This window comes from Trichomycterus rosablanca, chromosome 1, assembly GCF_030014385.1.
Source record: "Trichomycterus rosablanca isolate fTriRos1 chromosome 1, fTriRos1.hap1, whole genome shotgun sequence".
In the NCBI taxonomy this organism is placed as follows: domain Eukaryota; kingdom Metazoa; phylum Chordata; class Actinopteri; order Siluriformes; family Trichomycteridae; genus Trichomycterus; species Trichomycterus rosablanca.
The window spans coordinates 65,472,956-65,493,123 of record NC_085988.1 but is presented as its reverse complement, the minus strand read 5'-3'; the positions used below and the strand labels follow the sequence as shown (position 1 = coordinate 65,493,123).

Genomic DNA, 20,168 nt, shown 5'->3' with positions numbered 1-20,168 from the left:
TGAAGACCCCACCTACATAGTCTGGTCTTCCCGTCATAGCAGACACGGTAGCGAATTAGAGTCTGCTGCAGACACTGCCACTGCACTGCACCCAGCCGACCGGTTTCGAACCCAAGGAGTTCAGAATCGTGTCCAAAATATCCCATTGTGCCACCTGGGCACCAGATCTGTTCATTTTTACAAAAATTTAACTTATCTCCATAATAAAACACAAGGGTTAAAAAGTGCTCTGCAGATGTTGATTTCTGGTGTTGAAATCTATAGATGTACAGTGGGGTCAAAAAGTATTTAGTCAGCCACTGATTGTGCAAGTTCTCCTACTTAGAAAGATGAGAGAGGTCTGTAATTTTCATCATAGGTACACTTCAACTATGAGAGACAAAATGAGAAAAAAAAATCCAGGAAATCACATCACATATATTTTTTTGTAAATTATGGTGGAAAATAAGTATTTGGTCAATAACAAAAGTTCAACTCAATACTTTGTAACATAACCTTTGTTGGCAATGACAGAGGTCAAACGTTTCCTGTAAGTCTTCACCAGGTTTGCACACACTGTAGCTGGTATTTTGGCCCATTCCTCCATGCAGATCTCCTCTAGAGCAGTGATGTTTTGGGGCTGTCGCTGGGCAACACGGACTCCACAAATTTTCTATGGGGTTGAGGTCTGGAGACTGGCTAGGCCACTCCAGGACCTTGAAATGCTTTTTACGGAGCCACTCCTTCGTTGCCCGAGCGGTGTGTTTGGGATCATTGTCATGCTGGAAGACCCAGCCACGTTCCATCTTCAATGCTCTCACTGATGGAAGGAGGTTTTGGCTTAAAATCTCACGATACATGGCCCCGTTCATTCTTCCCTTAACACGGATCAGTCGTCCTGTCCCCTTTGCAGAAAAACAGCCCCAAAGCATGATGTTTCCACCCCCATGCTTCACAGTAGGTATGGTGTTCTTGGGTTCTTCTTCTTCCTCCAAACACGACGAGTTGAGTTTTTACCAAAAAGTTCCATTTTGGTTTCATCTGACCACATGATATTCTCCCAATCCTCTTCTGGATCATCCATATTCTCCTCTGGCAAACTTCAGACGGGTCTGGACATGTACTGGCTTAAGCAGGGGGACACGCCTGGCACTGCAGGATTTGAGTCCCTCTCTGCGTAGTGTGTTACTGATGGTAGCCTTTGTACTTTGGTCCCAGCTCTCTGCAGGTCATTCATCAGGTCCCTCCGTGTAGTTCTGGGATTTTTGCTCACCGTTCTCATGATCATTTTGACCCCACGGGATGAGATCTTGACCCCAAGGGAGATTATCAATGGCCTTGTATGTCTTCCATTTTCTTACAATTGCTCCCACAGTTGATTTATTCACACCAACCTGCTTGCCTATTGTAGATTCACTCTTCCCAGCCTGGTGCAGGTCTACAATTTTCTTCCTGGTGTCCTTCGACAGCTCTTTGGTGTTGGCCATGGTTGAGTTTGGAGTCTGACTGTTTGAGGCTGTGGACAGGTGTCTTTTATACAGATAACGAGGTCAAACAGGTGCCATTAATACAGGTAACGAGTGGAGGACAGAAGAGCTTCTTAAAGAAGAAGTTACAGGTCTGTGAGAGCCAGAAATCTTGCTTGTTTGTTATTGACCAAATACTTATTTTCCACCATAATTTACAAATAAATTCTTTAAAAATCCTGCAATGTGATTTCCTGGATTTTTTTTTCTTATTTTGTCTCTCATAGTTGAAGTGTACCTATGATGAAACTTACAGACCTCTCTCGTCTTTCTAAGTAGGAGAACTTGCACAATCAGTGGCTGACTAAATACTTTTTGGCCCCACTGTACAACACCCGATATGGTACATTGTGTACAACAATGTAATTCTACATTACACAGTTAAGTGTTTTTTGATGAAATTTGAGTTTAACCTAAATATGTTTTTCTATTTAGTAAAAACATACACAATGTTCTATGGTTAATCAGATTTATGATATAAACTACAGATAAAACACTGGAGAATTACCTCACGACTGATTTATTTATTTATGCTGTTCATACAGTGGCACAGAGATCTGGTAATGGTGTTAATCTAAAATGATTGCACAAATTGTATTCATGGCTGAAGCTCATGCTTTATTAATGTTAATTAATGAATAACTGATCTGATAAACCATGAAAGTCTCAGGCTTTATAATTGTTCTATTAGGCTGGCTGTAATATTTAGATTTACATTTTCAGCATACGCCTTTATCCAAAGCGACTTACATTACAGTTAGAGTACATTACAGTCTGAGCAATTGAGTGCTTGCTCAAGGGCCCAACAGTGACAACCTGGCAGTGGTGGGGCTTGAACCAGCGCCCTTCTGATTACTAGTCCAGTACCTTAACCACTAGGCTACGGCTTGCTACTACTACAACTAGATAACTAGTAGTTTGCTGTCATGAATGAAACCAGACAACCACCAAACTCACAGTGTTGTGAAGGCTTACTTACAGTCTTTGCGTAATATAGCAGTTGACTCTGTAGACATGTTGTTGATATGATACTGGTTCTGGCCTGAAACAGCTTTCTGAGTCTGGTTGATGGTCACTGGAGAGTTTACAACTGGGTTAGTTGTTGTGGTTTGCTGCTTTGTGGCATGTACCCGACTCTGGTTATTGTTGTTTGGTTGAGAACTGTCCATGCTGGCACCCATACTGCTGCCCAGCTGCAGCCTCCTCATGTGCCTCACTACTGCCGTAGCATTGAAAGCTTGCTACAAACCCAAACAAGAAAAGGTACATTAGTAATAGTAAGGAACCAGAAACTGTTATGACAAGACTATGCAGTTCAATCCTAAATCACTGTCATGATCGATTGCAGGCCTAGCTTACCCTCCATTTGCTCTTTGCAAAATTTTTACGCATTTGACGACTGACAGACTCATGTATGTTCTTGCAGAGAGCAGTGTCTCCAGCAATCCTGGAAAACAAGTTCATACAGTGACAACGCTGTAGTAACACAGAATTCCAGTCAAATTACCATCACTGACAATTCTGCATTGCACAAACCCACTGTTCTTCTGGTATGAACAGATAATAATAAACAGGTTCATTTGCGCCCAAACATGAGTTATACAAGTAACACATAACATTTGTGAGCACCACTCTTAAGGCATTTTAACACAGTTTATCCAGGCCCCAAGATCATTTGGATCAGCTCGTTTGATTTTGGTAAATTTGGGGACATGTGAAAGATGTTTGTGACATCAGGTCCACTAGTAAAAGGTCATCTTAGATTTGCTTTAAATAAACCCAGATGCTATTTGTTTTATTACTTCTATTTACAATACTGATTCACAATATTAAAAAGAAATATCCATGGTTTCTGATTAAACTGTCAACTGCAGAGAATTAGATTAAAATAACATTTTCTTTTAAAAACTAGATAGGCAACATCCAAAGTCTATCAGTTCTAATGAAGACAAATTATGCCAAAATATACGATCAGAAAGACATATTGAAAATCACTGTTAAATATCTAACCAAATAGTATAAATGTCAGACTTTAATTTGCCAAATTACACCAAATTTTAGTAAATGGCATCCCAATTTGCATATTTATATATTATTGTTGGTTAGGGCCTGGCCTTCACTAAAGTACGCATGTGAAGAATGGGATATAGTAATAATATGATAGGCCAGGGTCTTTACAAGGTAATAAGCAATTGGTTCCCTAACATAAATCTAATGAAAATGATACCTAGACCATCTTTGTTACACCTTTAGACTGTTTTAGGTGTTTTATATAGTGTACTGAAAAGAATTGTCACACATGGCAATACTAACAGTATTTTATTATTTCATACTATACTAACAGCCCTAATAAAATTGTTTTGCAATAAAGGTTGTGTTTTTGCAAACACAAAAATACACTGCTGTGTGATTTTATGCAGACTTATACAGGAGTCTAAAAATTACTTACCATGGATGACGCAAAGCTTGTTCACAGGTAAAGCGCTTAACAGAGTCTTTCTCCATCAAATTGCTTATAAAGTCCTTGGCTGCAAACATTACAGAAACACTATTTTATAGCTATCAAACTAAACTTGGTACATTAGCATTGCAGATTAATTTGCTTAAAAAGTGTAAAGCAGCAGCAAAATTACATATTTAATCATTTGTAGTATCATTAAAAAAACATTTACACAAAAATGCTGTAAGTAGAACCCACAGCAAATGAGTAACATGATAAAATTCAAAACAAGTGGGGTGAGTGGTGATATCCTTTCCAGTAAAACATTGCTTACATTCTTTAACTCTTACTTGCAGACCACAAGGTTACTTGCCTAAAACTAAGCAAATGTTTGTGTGTCTCTCTGCATGTGTGTATGACTGGTCTAGACAGAAGCAATATATTAAAAAATATATTAATATATAAAAAAAAACATACACATTTTGTCTTTAGTTTTTATCAATTATATATGTATAAGTGAGCAATGCAAACAGTTATTCATAGTTAATACAATCTACTTTTGCATACAGGTGCAGGTAAAAACTTGAGAACTTAATATATAAAATGCAATAATAAAATGAAGTTGTACTCTGATCATCGAAGTCATAATAACATACAAACACATTCTGCCTAAACTATACACACATGTCTGTGTTTATAGTTATGTCTTCAGAGAACATGCTGATTAAATAGTCACAAATAGTTGAATGTGTTGCAGACATCAGATTTTAAATATATTTGTAAAATGAATTTTGTACTTTTTGTACTTGTGTTAGTTAAATACAGGTTTAACATACTTAACAAATTACAGCTTCTTCTTTGTAGTGCATTTTTTTTATTTTTTATAAAATATTCAAACTAAAATATTCAAACTATTCAGTTTGTAGTTTTAGTTCATCAATATTTATGGGATTTCCTGTATTAACTGCCCCTTTCCTGATGTTCACATACCTTTTTAGGCCTAATTTGTAAAAATGTTAATGATGTAATCAGTATTAACAAGAATAAATGTTTTTACTGTAAGTAAAACTTAAATAACACTGAAACATTTACTGCGTAATGTTGACATTAAGGTAGATCCAAAGAGTTCACAAACTATTTCTTGTCATTGTGCCAGCAAAGTATCATTTTTAAATAAAGAAAAATGTAGCTAATTACCAGAATCAGATATATCATCCCAATACGGTGCATCAAACTCGTAGTCAGCTTTCAGGATCTGCTCAAAGAGTTTGGAGTCGTTCTCATCATAGAAGGGGGGATAACCACACAACCTAAAAGGGAACAATTAAAAATGCAAGTCATGTTTACTCTAACTTGTGGCAGAGGCTGTAAAAATAAACAATTATTTACCAATAATCCTATAAATGCTAATAACATTAATAGTGTGGCACAAAAATAACACAGTGAGCTACATGATCAAAGGTATTTGAACTATACTTACAATTATTATATATATTTTTTTATTATTTCAGTGCAATTCTTTGTTAAAAGGTGCCCAACAAAAAGCCTGCAGCCATAGATATTGGCAACAAAATTGGTTGTAATGAAAAGCTTACTGAACTTTAATGTCTGCTCTTTTAGAGCTGGCCTTGTATATTGTACGTGTGGCCATTATGAGGTCTAGGAGCAACACCAGCACACCAGATCACAGATTAACATAAAAAATGTGGCACAAAAATATATATCTGTAGTCAGTACAATCCTCACTACCGACTTCCAAATGGCAAACAATGACATTCTTGTAAAATGGAAATGTAAGAACATCTATCCCTTTGAGATTTATTGAAATACTGACTGCAAGCCAGTGCTTGGGGTCTAATATCTTACGTCTGGGTGTCCACATACTTTTGGCCATGTAGTAAATGTTCTGTCTGGTTTATAAACATAGCATTTGCATAGCAAGTACTTATTGCATATCTTATAAAATAATAAAAAGCACACTGTGAAGTGTTAAATGATCATGTCATTTATGCAGTTTGCACACATGGATGACATTGAATTGTAAATTCATATATACAATTCAATTTAAAACTCATTTTAACAAAGCACTGGGACTTCAATCCTGCTAGGGAAAAACAGCTGATTAGGTGGATTAATCTGAGCAAAGAGGCTGAAAAAAAGTTTATTTTCTGGAATGTTTTTTTCCTCTAATCATCAACCTTGTTAAAATGCCTTTCCCCGTGGGTACACATGCTAGCTGTATTAAGGAGGAGGAGATGAATGATAATTTTATGCCTGATTTCAGCCTGATTAGTTCTGTGCTTTTTGCTTTTGACGTCAGTATGGCTATGTAGACATTAAGAAAATTAGCAGTGATTTTTCCAGTTGCTAATGCAATCTTTACACACGATAAGAGGCCAATCAGCCATGAGACTAGACTTAACAGTGCTTCAAATTGGCCCATCCAGGGTGTTAGGGGAAGAATGCTAGCAACAGACAAAACACAGACTCAGATTAACTAAAAACTTGCATGTATAATGAAATATTAAAAAAATGTAAAAGTTGAATTATTACATAAGCAAAAATAACACTCCATGTTTGATTTTAGTATTTACCATATTCATTTTTAGAATCTAGATGAATACAAGAGCAGGTATTATTCAATGTACAATGTGCACAGATACATTTTCAGCACTCATGCACTCTAACAAATAAGAGTACTTAATTAAGAGTACCTTGCTTAAAGAGATTTTACATACACATTGTATCTTCCCTAAGTTATTTTAATTTTCTCTTTTTTGTGATTTATTTTGCACAGATTAGGTTTTCTAATTAAGCATTTTTACTATAAAATATTTCCACTTCAACACAAACAGTTCATTCTTATTTTATTAAAGATATACACCGACCAGGCATAGCATTACGACCACTGACAGGTGAAGTGAATAACACTGATTATCTCTTCATCACAGCACCTGTTAGTGGGTGGGATCTATTAGGCAGCAAGTGAACATTTTATCCTCAAAGTTGATGTGTTAGAAGCAGGACAAATGGGCAAGCATAAGGATTTGAGCGAGTTTGACAAGGGGCAAATTGTGATGGCTAGACGACTGGGTCAGAGCATCTCCAAAACTGCAGCTCTTGTGGAATGTTCCCGGTCTGCAGTGATCAGTATCTATCAGGGGGGTCCAAGGAAGGAACAGTGGTAAACCGGCGACAGAGTCATGGGCGGCCAAGGCTCATTGATGCACGTGGGGAGCAAAGGCTGACCCGTGTGGTCCGATCCAACAGACGAGCTACTGAAGTTCAAATTGCTGAAGAAGTTAATGCTGGTTCTGATAGAAAAGTGTCAGAATACACAGTGCATCACAGTTGCAGGGCTGTTTTGGCAGCAAAAGGGGGGCCAACACAATATATGGAAGGTGGTCATAATGTTATGCCTGATCGGTGTATAGTTATAAAACACAGCATAGCATAAGACAGCTCAAATCTGGTTGTTTAAACTAAGATCACGTTGCTGTAAATCAAATTTTGGAGATCAAAGATTAAAGATTTTAGTACCATATAAAAGTGTCCTATAGTATTTAGAAGACATAATAAAATTATACACACAGTCCAGATGCACAGATAACCACAGCTCAAGCTTCAACTGAAACCTAAAAAACAACAGCAGTGTAGGCACTTGTTTGCTACAACACGGAAATGTAAAGCATGTAAAGAGAGCAAGAAGCCAAGAATCATTATGCAGCAAGAGCACAGTTTAGGAATGTAAAATAAGAAAGCAAGAGTGAAGGATTGAAAACAGTGCTTCATTTTGTCAACATAAGACATCATTGTGAAACACAATCACATCATTTTCTATAAAGGAACATAAAATTCTTATTTTACTGAGTCAGAGACAAAAACACTAAAACAGCCCCAAAATAATCCCCATAAAAGGAGACTCAGTGACAGAAAAACATCTGTAACTGATCAGGACTGGTGTGTATCTGAGAATAGTAAAGTGCAGGGTTCACTGTTGCTCATGGAGAGCTAACAAAGATTAAGATTTTTGTCTACAGCAGAATCTAAGTGTGCAGCTGTGCAGTGGATACGGCCAAAAATATTACTTTTCCCAAAAGGAATATTTGTAAAGGTACATCAATTTCTAAACATTTCATATAAACATTTTTGTACACCTGGTAGCACTTTGGTGAATTACAAACAGAAGCTGACGATTGACTCCAAAATTTTATTTTTTGCCATTTAATTATTCAGATTTCTCACTTTTTCACCCTATTTTCTCACCTTTTCTGTTCCATGTCATTAAGCAAATTATTGTGTCTGGAGGATGTGCTAACTGTCCAAAACCAATTACATTAGCTTACAGATGCCTGAGATTGGCTGCTGTTGTAAGATTGTTACTGCTAACATAATCATGCTGTACTGTAATACCTGAAAATGAAGCTGGCTCATAATAAGCAAGATTGAATGATGCTCTTTAGGGTGTATATACAGGCTCAAATCAAACAAAAGTAAAACACAAGGGGAAAATGAGCACTCACAGGATGTAGGCAATAACTCCAATTGACCAACAATCCACAGCTTTACTGTATGGCTTTTGAGCAAGCACCTCAGGAGCTGAGAAGAAGAACGAAAACAGGTAAAATAAGTCATTCAGGGTTTACTTAGTTTAACCTGAAACTTTTGTGAGTTATATTAGTAGAGACAATAGAGAACAGAAAATGGATCCATCCATCCATCTCTTTATATGTTATTTGTATGTAAATGAAAAGAAAAAATATAGTGTGCCACATACAGTATTGTGCATTGTATAATACCAAACAAAGGTGAATCTACAAACCCCAATTCCAAAGATAGATCTCACTTTGTGCCAAACTTCTTTAGAGATTTGTGAATCAGATTGAAAAAAAATAATTTAGATCTTTTGCCATCCATTCATAATATTGTAAAAACAGCAGAAATCATATTCCATGTAAAGCAATGCAGGAAACCACTTTTAAATGTGTGTGAGCTTCAAGCTCTAAGACTGCACTGAATGAGAAATAGTCATGGTACTGTGATAAATATAGCCACATGGACTCAGGAGTACTTTGGAAAACCAGTGTTACTTAACGCAGTTTGCCGCTGCATCAAGAAATGCAACCTAAATAAGCCATACATTAATTCTGTAAAAAAACGGCACCAAGTTCTCTGGGGCCAAGCTTATCACAGATGGACCAAATGCTGTGGCCAGATGAATTCAAGTTTCAACTTCGTTGCAGAAAAAATTTATGTTGTGTTCTCTCTAGGGCAGTTGTAGCCTAATGGTTAAGGTACTGGACTAGTAATCGAAACATTGCTGGTTCAAGTCCCACCACTGCCAGGTTGCCACTGTTGGGCCCTTGAGCAAGGCCCTTAACCCTCAAATGCTTAGACAACGTACTGTCACAGTACTGTACTTTGAATAAAAGCATCTGCTAAATAGCAAAAATGTAAATGAAAATCTCTGCCAAAGACAAAAAATGAACCATTCAGACTGTCATTAGTAAAGGGGGCAAAAGCCGTGTCATGGATTGGGGGATCATCGGCGCCCAGGACATGGGTAAACTACATGTGTGTGAAGGTTCCATTGAGGTGCATATTCCAATTTTAAAGACATGTGCTGCCATTGAGGGATGTCTTTTCCCTGGACATTCATGGCTTTTTCAGAAAGACATTGCAAGGCCTCGTTCTGCATGCACTACAATGGTGTGGCTTTGTAGACACATAATGCGTGTACATGACTGGTCTGCATGAAGTCAAGATTTGTCTTTTATTGACATTGTATGGTGCAGCATGAATAGGAAAATTAAACAACTGTGACCATAAACTGTTGAGCAGCTGAAGTCTTATATCAAGCAAGAATGGAGAACAATTCCACTTGCAAAACTGGAACAGTTAGTATCTTCTGTTTCCAAACCATTAAAAAGTCTCATTAATAGGAAAGGTGATGGAACACAGAGCTAAACATGCCCTAAATATGTTTCTATTTAAAAAATACAATAAAGTGGATCAGTGAAAACAGCTTTTGTTCATTTGTCGCTTAAGTAAAGATTTAAGAGAATTAACACATTACAGATCATTTCAACTTTTCTGGGATTTGTATTTTGGACTAAACTAGTAATCAGAAGGTTGCAAATGTAAGCCCACTGTTGGGCCCCTGAGCAAGGTCCCTAACCCTCATTGTTCAAACTGTATTCTGTCATATTGTAAGTCACTTTGGATAAAAGTGTCTGCTAAATGCCACAAATGTTAAAGTAGAGAGGAGATGGGAAATCTAAAGAGTAACTGGTGCAAGATGTAGTATTAAATCCAAAATACACTGTGTACTGAGCAGAAATGTGTGAGCCTGCTACCATTTAAAGGCAAAGAAAAGGCATGTCAGATGATTTAAGATTGCCAAGCACTTACACTGAAAGCTTGCCTGCTCAGTGGTATCATTCTAATGCAGCATGGTATCCAATCACATGAACACTAGATCCCTCCATCCCCCTCCTTGAACATTCTTGCCCATACTACATACAGCAAATGGGAATTCTGATACCAAATGTCTTTAATACAAACACACAAATGTATCAACAATTACACACATGCTTTTTTAACTACAACCAGTGGTACAAAATGATTTTTAAACTTGGTAGATAATGCAGGTAGTCATAACTTGATGATGCGAGTACAGCTTATCTTTCTTTTCAAATTTAGAAATCACTTAAAGTTTTTGAGATTAATTCCAATGCCAATTTTCCTTTGGCAAGTTTGGCCAGATGTTAACTATAATTGTTTTCCGCTTTTTTAACAAATGCTTTTTTTAGTTTTTATATCAACACTATTATGTTTCCACATACACAATTTATATGGACTAGATTATCCTATAGTGGTTTACAGAGCCGCCAATTTGTGTGTTAGTGTGTGTTGTGCTGGTATGAGTGGATCAGACACAGCAGCACTGATTGAGTTTTAAACACCTCACTGTCACTGCTGGACTGAGAATAGTCCACCAACCAAAAAAATATCCAGCCAACAGCGCCCTGTGGCCAGCGTCCTGTGACCACTGATGAAGGTCTAGAAGATGACCAACTCGAACAGCAGCAACAGATGAGCGATCGTCTCTGACTTTACGTCTTCAAGGTGGACCAACTAGGTAGGAGTGTCTAATAGAGTGGACAGTGAGTGGACACAGTATTTAAAAACTCCAGCAACACTGCTGTGTCTGATCCACTCATACCAGCACACACTAACACACCACCACCATGTCATTGTCACTGCAGTGCTGAGAATGATCCACCACCTAAATAATACCTACTCTGTGGTGGTCCTGACCATTGAAGAACAGGGTGAAAGCAGGCTAAAACAGTATGTAGAGAAATAGACGGACTACAGTCAGCAATTGCAGAACTACAAAGTGCTTCTATATGGTAAGTGGAGCTAATAAAATGGACAGTGAGTGTACTGTCACAGTACTGTACTTTGAATAAAAGCATCTGCTAAATAGCAAAAATGTAAATGAAAATCTCTGCCAAAGACAAAAAACGAACCATTCAGACTGTCATTAGTAAAGGGGGCAAAAGCCGTGTCATGGATTGGGGGATCATCGGCGCCCAGGACATGGGTAAACTACATGTGTGTGAAGGTTCCATTGAGGTGCATATTCCAATTTTAAAGACATGTGCTGCCATTGAGGGATGTCTTTTCCCTGGACATTCATGGCTTTTTCAGAAAGACATTGCAAGGCCTCGTTCTGCATGCACTACAATGGTGTGGCTTTGTAGACACATAATGCGTGTACATGACTGGTCTGCATGAAGTCAAGATTTGTCTTTTATTGACATTGTATGGTGCAGCATGAATAGGAAAATTAAACAACTGTGACCATAAACTGTTGAGCAGCTGAAGTCTTATATCAAGCAAGAATGGAGAACAATTCCACTTGCAAAACTGGAACAGTTAGTATCTTCTGTTTCCAAACCATTAAAAAGTCTCATTAATAGGAAAGGTGATGGAACACAGAGCTAAACATGCCCTAAATATGTTTCTATTTAAAAAATACAATAAAGTGGATCAGTGAAAACAGCTTTTGTTCATTTGTCGCTTAAGTAAAGATTTAAGAGAATTAACACATTACAGATCATTTCAACTTTTCTGGGATTTGTATTTTGGACTAAACTAGTAATCAGAAGGTTGCAAATGTAAGCCCACTGTTGGGCCCCTGAGCAAGGTCCCTAACCCTCATTGTTCAAACTGTATTCTGTCATATTGTAAGTCACTTTGGATAAAAGTGTCTGCTAAATGCCACAAATGTTAAAGTAGAGAGGAGATGGGAAATCTAAAGAGTAACTGGTGCAAGATGTAGTATTAAATCCAAAATACACTGTGTACTGAGCAGAAATGTGTGAGCCTGCTACCATTTAAAGGCAAAGAAAAGGCATGTCAGATGATTTAAGATTGCCAAGCACTTACACTGAAAGCTTGCCTGCTCAGTGGTATCATTCTAATGCAGCATGGTATCCAATCACATGAACACTAGATCCCTCCATCCCCCTCCTTGAACATTCTTGCCCATACTACATACAGCAAATGGGAATTCTGATACCAAATGTCTTTAATACAAACACACAAATGTATCAACAATTACACACATGCTTTTTTAACTACAACCAGTGGTACAAAATGATTTTTAAACTTGGTAGATAATGCAGGTAGTCATAACTTGATGATGCGAGTACAGCTTATCTTTCTTTTCAAATTTAGAAATCACTTAAAGTTTTTGAGATTAATTCCAATGCCAATTTTCCTTTGGCAAGTTTGGCCAGATGTTAACTATAATTGTTTTCCGCTTTTTTAACAAATGCTTTTTTTAGTTTTTATATCAACACTATTATGTTTCCACATACACAATTTATATGGACTAGATTATCCTATAGTGGTTTACAGAGCCGCCAATTTGTGTGTTAGTGTGTGTTGTGCTGGTATGAGTGGATCAGACACAGCAGCACTGATTGAGTTTTAAACACCTCACTGTCACTGCTGGACTGAGAATAGTCCACCAACCAAAAAAATATCCAGCCAACAGCGCCCTGTGGCCAGCGTCCTGTGACCACTGATGAAGGTCTAGAAGATGACCAACTCGAACAGCAGCAACAGATGAGCGATCGTCTCTGACTTTACGTCTTCAAGGTGGACCAACTAGGTAGGAGTGTCTAATAGAGTGGACAGTGAGTGGACACAGTATTTAAAAACTCCAGCAACACTGCTGTGTCTGATCCACTCATACCAGCACACACTAACACACCACCACCATGTCATTGTCACTGCAGTGCTGAGAATGATCCACCACCTAAATAATACCTACTCTGTGGTGGTCCTGACCATTGAAGAACAGGGTGAAAGCAGGCTAAAACAGTATGTAGAGAAATAGACGGACTACAGTCAGCAATTGCAGAACTACAAAGTGCTTCTATATGGTAAGTGGAGCTAATAAAATGGACAGTGAGTGTAGAAACAAAGAGGTGGTTTTAATGTTATTGCTGATCAGTGTGTTTTTGGGCAAATTATACCTGGTTCCAATATTAAAAGCCAGTGTCTGGGAATATTTTACATAATAAGTTGCAGTCTGTCATGATAAAGAAAAGGCTTCTTTAAGCCTTCAAGAACAAAAATCTAAATCAACCAACATTTAAATGTAAAACGCTATAGAGCCAAAGCAAACGCACATCCCTGTCAGTACAATTAGTCTAATACTCGACAAATGCAAAGTTCCCTACCCACACTAACACAAAATATCTTGGCACTTTTGGTCTTTTGGTTGTTCTATGATGTTTAATGTGCAACTGCTACATAAAATAATATTATTTTCTTTTCTTGGGGGGAAAAAGACAATTTACTAAAGTGTATAAAAAATAAATAGGGAAAAAACAGAATCACCACGCTGCCAAAAGCTATTTTTTGTTACCATTGATGGCTCAAAGCTTTAACTGCCAACAAGGCTTTTGCATCAAAGCACTAATAAGACAAACCAATTATAAAACTCAAATGATTGCAGCTAGCTATCTTGAAAAGAGCCCTACATGTTAATTGCAAATTATTTCCCTATTTTAACCAGTAGTTCTGCACTGATACATTATACATTTCCTGTTAACAATATAAATGTGTAAAAGCTTCCCATTTGCTGTACAGCTAAAGCATGCTCTACCGAATTTAACCCATGGGCTAAACTTGCCTGGTTAAGCCCATTATACCACTGAGGAACCCTTTCCTCAAACATTTACTTACAAAATAGTGGCGAGTTTTACTTTTCATAATACTGTGGTGAACATTCTGACAGTTTTAAATCAAATAAATATTTCAACCCAATACAGTGTTTATTAAAACAATGATTATTAGTGATTATGTATGAATGCAGGAATGACATTGGTATATGACATGCTTGGCTGTGCTGGATCAGAGCTGTGTGGTTGTTTAATCCAAAGAGCAAAGCAGTACAGACAGCAGGGGGCTCTGGCAGTGTGTGATAAGAGCCTGCTCCAGGGTCAGATACACAAGATGATCACTGTTGAAGTGCTGTTATTCAGTCATGCTATTGAACGCATATCTATACATTTGCATAGGAGTAAAGATCATGTGCTAATATGCTGGTCTATAAAATGTAACATTTAACAATTAGAACTAGAAGAATAACAACTGTATTGTAAAATTATCCTTTTGCTTTACTCACCCACATATCCTGGTGTGCCACAGGCAGTGGACATAACATCACCTGTGCCCTCCATCTTAGAGAGGCCGAAATCACTGATCATGATTTTTGAGCCATCTTGAGGATTATAATAAAGGAGATTCTCGGGCTAAAAAACACATTAACAAAAGTGTTGTAATTCTCAAGTAGAACACTTCATCCAATAGTCACCCTCTTAACACCAATGACCCAGAACATTACTCGAATGCTTTGCTATGCTAAGCTGTAACTTTAATCAAAATTAGAAAAGTGTGTTTTATTTATTGAAACACCAATAAAATTAAGATGCTTTAAAATACATGGCCTATTATGCTAGCCTGCTATTGGCCCGGGCATCTACACAGACATGATTGGCTGGGGGGTGACCAAAGCTATGCAATAAATTGGCATCTTTGTCCCATATTCATATAACTATTTTTAAGACTTAATAAAAATCATCAGTGTTGATCCATTTTGACAGTTAGACTATTAAAAAAACTTCTAGCTTTTTTGCACCTTTAGGTCTCGATGTACAATGCCCATGGTGTGAAGATAGTTGACTGCATCTAGTACTTGTCTGATAAGGGTGCTAGCATCTTTCTCGGTATAGAATCCTTTTTCCACTATACGATCAAACAGCTCCCCTCCTGAAACCCTACAGAGATAGAGGAGACAAGAACAAATATGCACAAGACAAAGAGGAGATCATTAGGGAACATTTTACAAACAGGCAGCATAAAAACCAGAATAAGACTTAAATCAGACTTAGTCACATTACTTTAAACAGTAAAAAGCCCAAAAAGTCATTTTACATCTACAACAAGCATGTCCAATGACTGACCAGAAAACCAAATGCATATCCTGGTCAGATTTTATCTGCAAGATATCTGGCTTCCTTTACAACCCCAAATCAGAAGAAAGTTGGGACAGTATAAAAAATACAAATAAAAAAACATTTCAAAAGTAAATAATACCAATAAAAATAAAAATTAATATATAAAACAATGACTTGATTTCAAACAGTTGATGTCATCAGTTTATTTGAAATGTGTTGCAGTACTAAAAAAAGGTAAGATTGGACCATATCACAGTGTTTGTGAACTAGTGACACCAGTTATTGTAGCTGTCAGTGGAGTTTGGCATTTTTCTTTAACATAACCATTCAGCTTCTTAAGATTCTGAGGTCTCTGTTGTTCTATATTGTGTTTCATTTTCTCAATAGGAGACAGTGCTGGACTGCAGACAGGCCTGTCTTACACTCCAACTCTTCTACTACAAAGCCACAGTGTTGGAATGTGCAGAATGTGGCTTGGCATTGTGTCGCTAAAAAGCAGGTACAAGGGGACATCCACAAAGTACTGAGGGTTGGAGATTTTAATTTTTTCTATTAATTTGGGAAAATTTTCCCCATCATCAATAATGTTTGATTGAATGTAGATTAATGGGTAAAAAAGGGCAATCATTGTTTTATAATATTTCACTGTTTTACCACTGCTTTATCCTGGTCAGGGTTGTGGTGGATCTGGCTTCCCCAGAATCTCTGGGCTCAATGTACTAACACATCCCAGACAGGATGACAATTCACCGTGGAAAATGACAATCATATCCATTCAAAATATAAATGTCTAAGAATTAAATTATAGAATTTATATAAAATTACTATATAAAAATCTACAGTACATATCATAGTATGCAGAAGTCAAGGGGTCTGACTAAGTTAATGTGTAAATGTGTCCTTAAATGTTTGGCTAGAAGTTAATCGGTTAATCAGTTTATCAATGTGATAACAATTAAAACTGAAATGCAATGTGCTAATTGCATATTTATATATTATAGCATTTTCAAAGTCAAAGACAAAAATATTCCTAAAAAGTATTATTTGTTTAAATGATTTAGCCATGAGAATGAAACCGTTTATAGCAAAAGTAAACTTCAAAAACATGAATCGTTTAAGATTTCTTGCTCAAAAGGACCTGACATTGCACCCCCTTGTGGTGGAAAATGCAAACGCTTAAAACTGAAAAAATTAGGGTTGAGTTTAGATTTTCTGCAAGATTCTTTTTTGTTTTAATCATATTAGCATTTTAATGTGCATTATATATGACATTTTTGAACTGACCACCACAAAAAAAGACAATAAAAAAAGTACATCATCTAACATGCATCTCAGGCAATGTACAGATTGCACATACTGTAGCTTAAATGAGTTTCTATTAGTCAGTCCCTACATTTCCACCACTACATTACACTTATTCAGTGCTCATAAGTCTAGCATACTTACATATTTAAAAGCACCCAACATGATTTCATAATTGCATTTACTAATTATTTGTTAATGTAATATTTTTTTAATTAGTTATTAAACATGACATGGTTTTAAAACCAGGGGCGGCTCGTTCCTTAGGGCGATCGGGCGACGCACCACCAAAGGGCGAAAGGCAAGAAATTTTTCTATCATATTCAACCAGTGTTAAATTAGCTGTGACAGTCTGTCTTGTCTCTGAATATCGTAGTCCAATCAGCGTCGAGTTGTGTTCCGTACAGTACCGCCCCTTTTGGGGCTTCTTCAGTCTGACTGAAAATCGCCCCGGGTTGCTCTCATAGACTCTCATGTTAAGGCTCTTTTTTTCGAACTGCAGGCACTGCAATGCATTTTGAATGAGTTCCGGGAGGGCTCGCACTTATGTGCTTGCGTCACACGTAATCGTTCCTTATTTGGAAACTAAACGTGGTGTATTTTTATCAATGGGAGAGAAAAGCTGCTGATTAGACTGAGACAGGGCGATATGTATGAAACAGAAGGAAACTGCTGCTAACGGAGGAATTAGAAAGCTTTGGTTATTATTTTAAGTAGTGTTCACTTTTAGTCTTAGTAACGCCGTGTGTGTGCAGGCTTATCAGCGTAACAACCTGTTATTACTTCAGTGTTTGAGTAGCTCAGTGGGTAGAGCGTATCGCGCATATTTTTCCGCCCTAATCCGGCTTAGGGCGAAAGTAAAGTAAAACAAGCAGGGCCGGCACTTTTCTCACTGCCCCCTAAGCAAATTTGGGTTTTTTTTATAATTATGGCAAAGTTCAATATGCTTTGTGCAGTTAAACAAGCCCTATTTATAAAGGCACAAAGAAGTAGCCTAATTTGCTTTACACAATAATAAGCACCAACAATTAGAAGACTATGCTTCAAAGTTATACATCATTAAATGTTTAAATATAGAATTACTTTTTACACAGCAAATATCATGTTTTCAGAAAGCCCTCAACAAACCTGTTGCTTTTCATAAACAAACACTCAAGGAGTACTTAAGAAATAGGCATACTTTTTTATTCCATTCTCTCAGTGGTCTGTTTAGTGCAATGAATCATTTTAGCTTTTTTTCTCATGGCTGACAGCACAGCATTGAGCTTTCAGCCAAATCCTAGTATCCTAGCATCCTAGTATCCATCTACTCATGTATGTAGCTTCCAGTCCTTTGAACATCACATTAACTTAGAATGTTTGATCTCATTACTGAAGCGCAAAGATCAGCATCTGCTGTTATTTACTTTTACCACCTGTAAAAAAATCACAGCACAGTCCACCTGACTTGACTTCTAATGTGTGTGTGCACTATTTGTTACATTTAGCCAACCATCTTACATCCATGGTTATAACAGGGAGACTAAGTTTGCATACATGCTACATAGTTAGTGACAATACAAATTGTGGTACGTTAAACTGGCACAATTTGTAGTACATCAGAAATGACCCTACAGACTCTATAGGTCAAACATCTTTATATTTAAAGTAATTTTATAACACACACACACTAATATTTATCTCTAAGCTTTATGTTAAGTGTTTTCCACGCTCCACAAACATGAACTAAGGTGTGTGCATGTATACACACACACACACGTTTCCACAGTTGAATCGAGCAGGGTCACAGCTAGCAACCAAATTAACTATGTGGAATTTAAATTCTAATGAGGTTTCTGATGGGAGGAAAGAAGACACAAAATGAATTAGTTTTTATCTCCCTCTATGGCCTCTAGTTTTCTCACACTGTCAGCAGAAATGTCTGCCTTAAACGCTGCAATTTAACAGCTGGTTTAGCTAAAACAATCAACAACTACATTGTTACGTCATCCTACACGCGCTCCTGAGATGCCTTAAAATGCTGCCTAGCAAAATGCCTTATTCTGACCAATATTCTGACTGAATAACGAAGGAGCTCCATGTGCTTTCTCACCTGCAAAGTCATTCAGTATGACATGAGTTATCTCACAAAAAAATTCTCATATGGAGGACGGAAGTCATTTTTAACTGCAGATGCTTCTCATTACCTTTTAATAAATGTGTACAAGTGTATTTTATTTAACATTTTCAGCTTGTCAGTAACAATTTAATAGTTTTCGATACACAAAGGGAGATGTTAGCTGTTTAGACATTTAGAGAATGTAAATAATCTGCCATCTAAAGTTCGATGTCAGTTAGAATCCTCACAACTAATGTGCTATAGACCTGCAAAACAGGTCTTAAAAAGACCTTATAGCATACCTAATAAAAAAACAACAAAACTTAAATATAAAAAGTATTATTTAAGATACTTTGAACACATTATCAGGCACGATAAATGTTCTATTTAAAAGGTTGCGGTCTATCATCAGGTAGACGCTAGAGGGCAGAAGAAGAAAAATGTAGACTACAATTGAGGAAAGCACTGAAAAATAACAACAAAGATATTTCAAGATATTTTAAATTTGGCCAGGTTTATCCAAACCTCTCTATAACACTGTAAAGAAAAATACTTTAAATTAAAATTTATATACAGTATAGTTTTTGAAAATGCATTTTGCATATGTTGTGGAGGGTCTGGTATCCCTCTTAGCCAAAGCTAATTATGTCTGTGTAGTTGCCCAGCAGGCCAGTGGCTGGCTAGCGTGACAGACCGCTGTGCCACCAGAGTTCCATTAAAAATAGTTTTGTAAAGGAGGTGTTTGCATTATTAAAACACATTAATAATTTTGTTTACATATGTGTAAGTTACAGCTACCATCCTGAACCACTGCTTTCCAGTCTTTCCCTAAACACCGCATTTTAATGTTCTCTCTGCCTATCACATCATTTTTAAACATGAAGGTTTGTTAGGTTTTAAAATGGTCTGGCAGCAGGATACAAAAATATTGTAACTTGTTAAAATGTTAATCCCTGTTAGACGTTACAAGAGCCGATGCTCACCAGTGGATCACACACTGCTTTGATTCATTCAGTTGTACAGATTGTACGATAATCAGACCAGTCTGTTCTTTGTTGACAGACACCACACACAAATATTTGTTCTAACTTAAACAGCACTTTAAGGAAGCTTTAAAGCATTAACTATATTTACATAAGAGCAAAGGTTGCTGCATTTAATTGTACACTTTACAGACTACACTGCAGTCCCACAGCAATCATAGTTTAACACAAAAAATATCATAAATTAAATAATTTTGAGGTATTAAATAATTTTGAAGAAACCTCTATGAGTACATT

General features: G+C 36.9%; 1 protein-coding gene across 1 annotated transcript in view; it reads right to left on the bottom strand.

The window, feature by feature from the left end:
- The window catches only part of camk1da (calcium/calmodulin-dependent protein kinase 1Da), an 89,040-nt gene that overhangs the window by 1,207 nt on the left and 67,665 nt on the right, over positions 1 to 20,168 (bottom strand). Inside the window, exons 4-10 of the mRNA XM_063005396.1 lie at positions 15,170 to 15,308; positions 14,657 to 14,783; positions 8,469 to 8,544; positions 5,143 to 5,255; positions 3,955 to 4,033; positions 2,865 to 2,952; positions 2,485 to 2,746 (exon numbers count right to left, since the gene is read on the bottom strand). Coding sequence (XP_062861466.1) covers positions 2,485 to 2,746; positions 2,865 to 2,952; positions 3,955 to 4,033; positions 5,143 to 5,255; positions 8,469 to 8,544; positions 14,657 to 14,783; positions 15,170 to 15,308 — 884 coding nt within the window. The remainder of the gene's footprint in view (positions 1 to 2,484; positions 2,747 to 2,864; positions 2,953 to 3,954; positions 4,034 to 5,142; positions 5,256 to 8,468; positions 8,545 to 14,656; positions 14,784 to 15,169; positions 15,309 to 20,168) is intronic.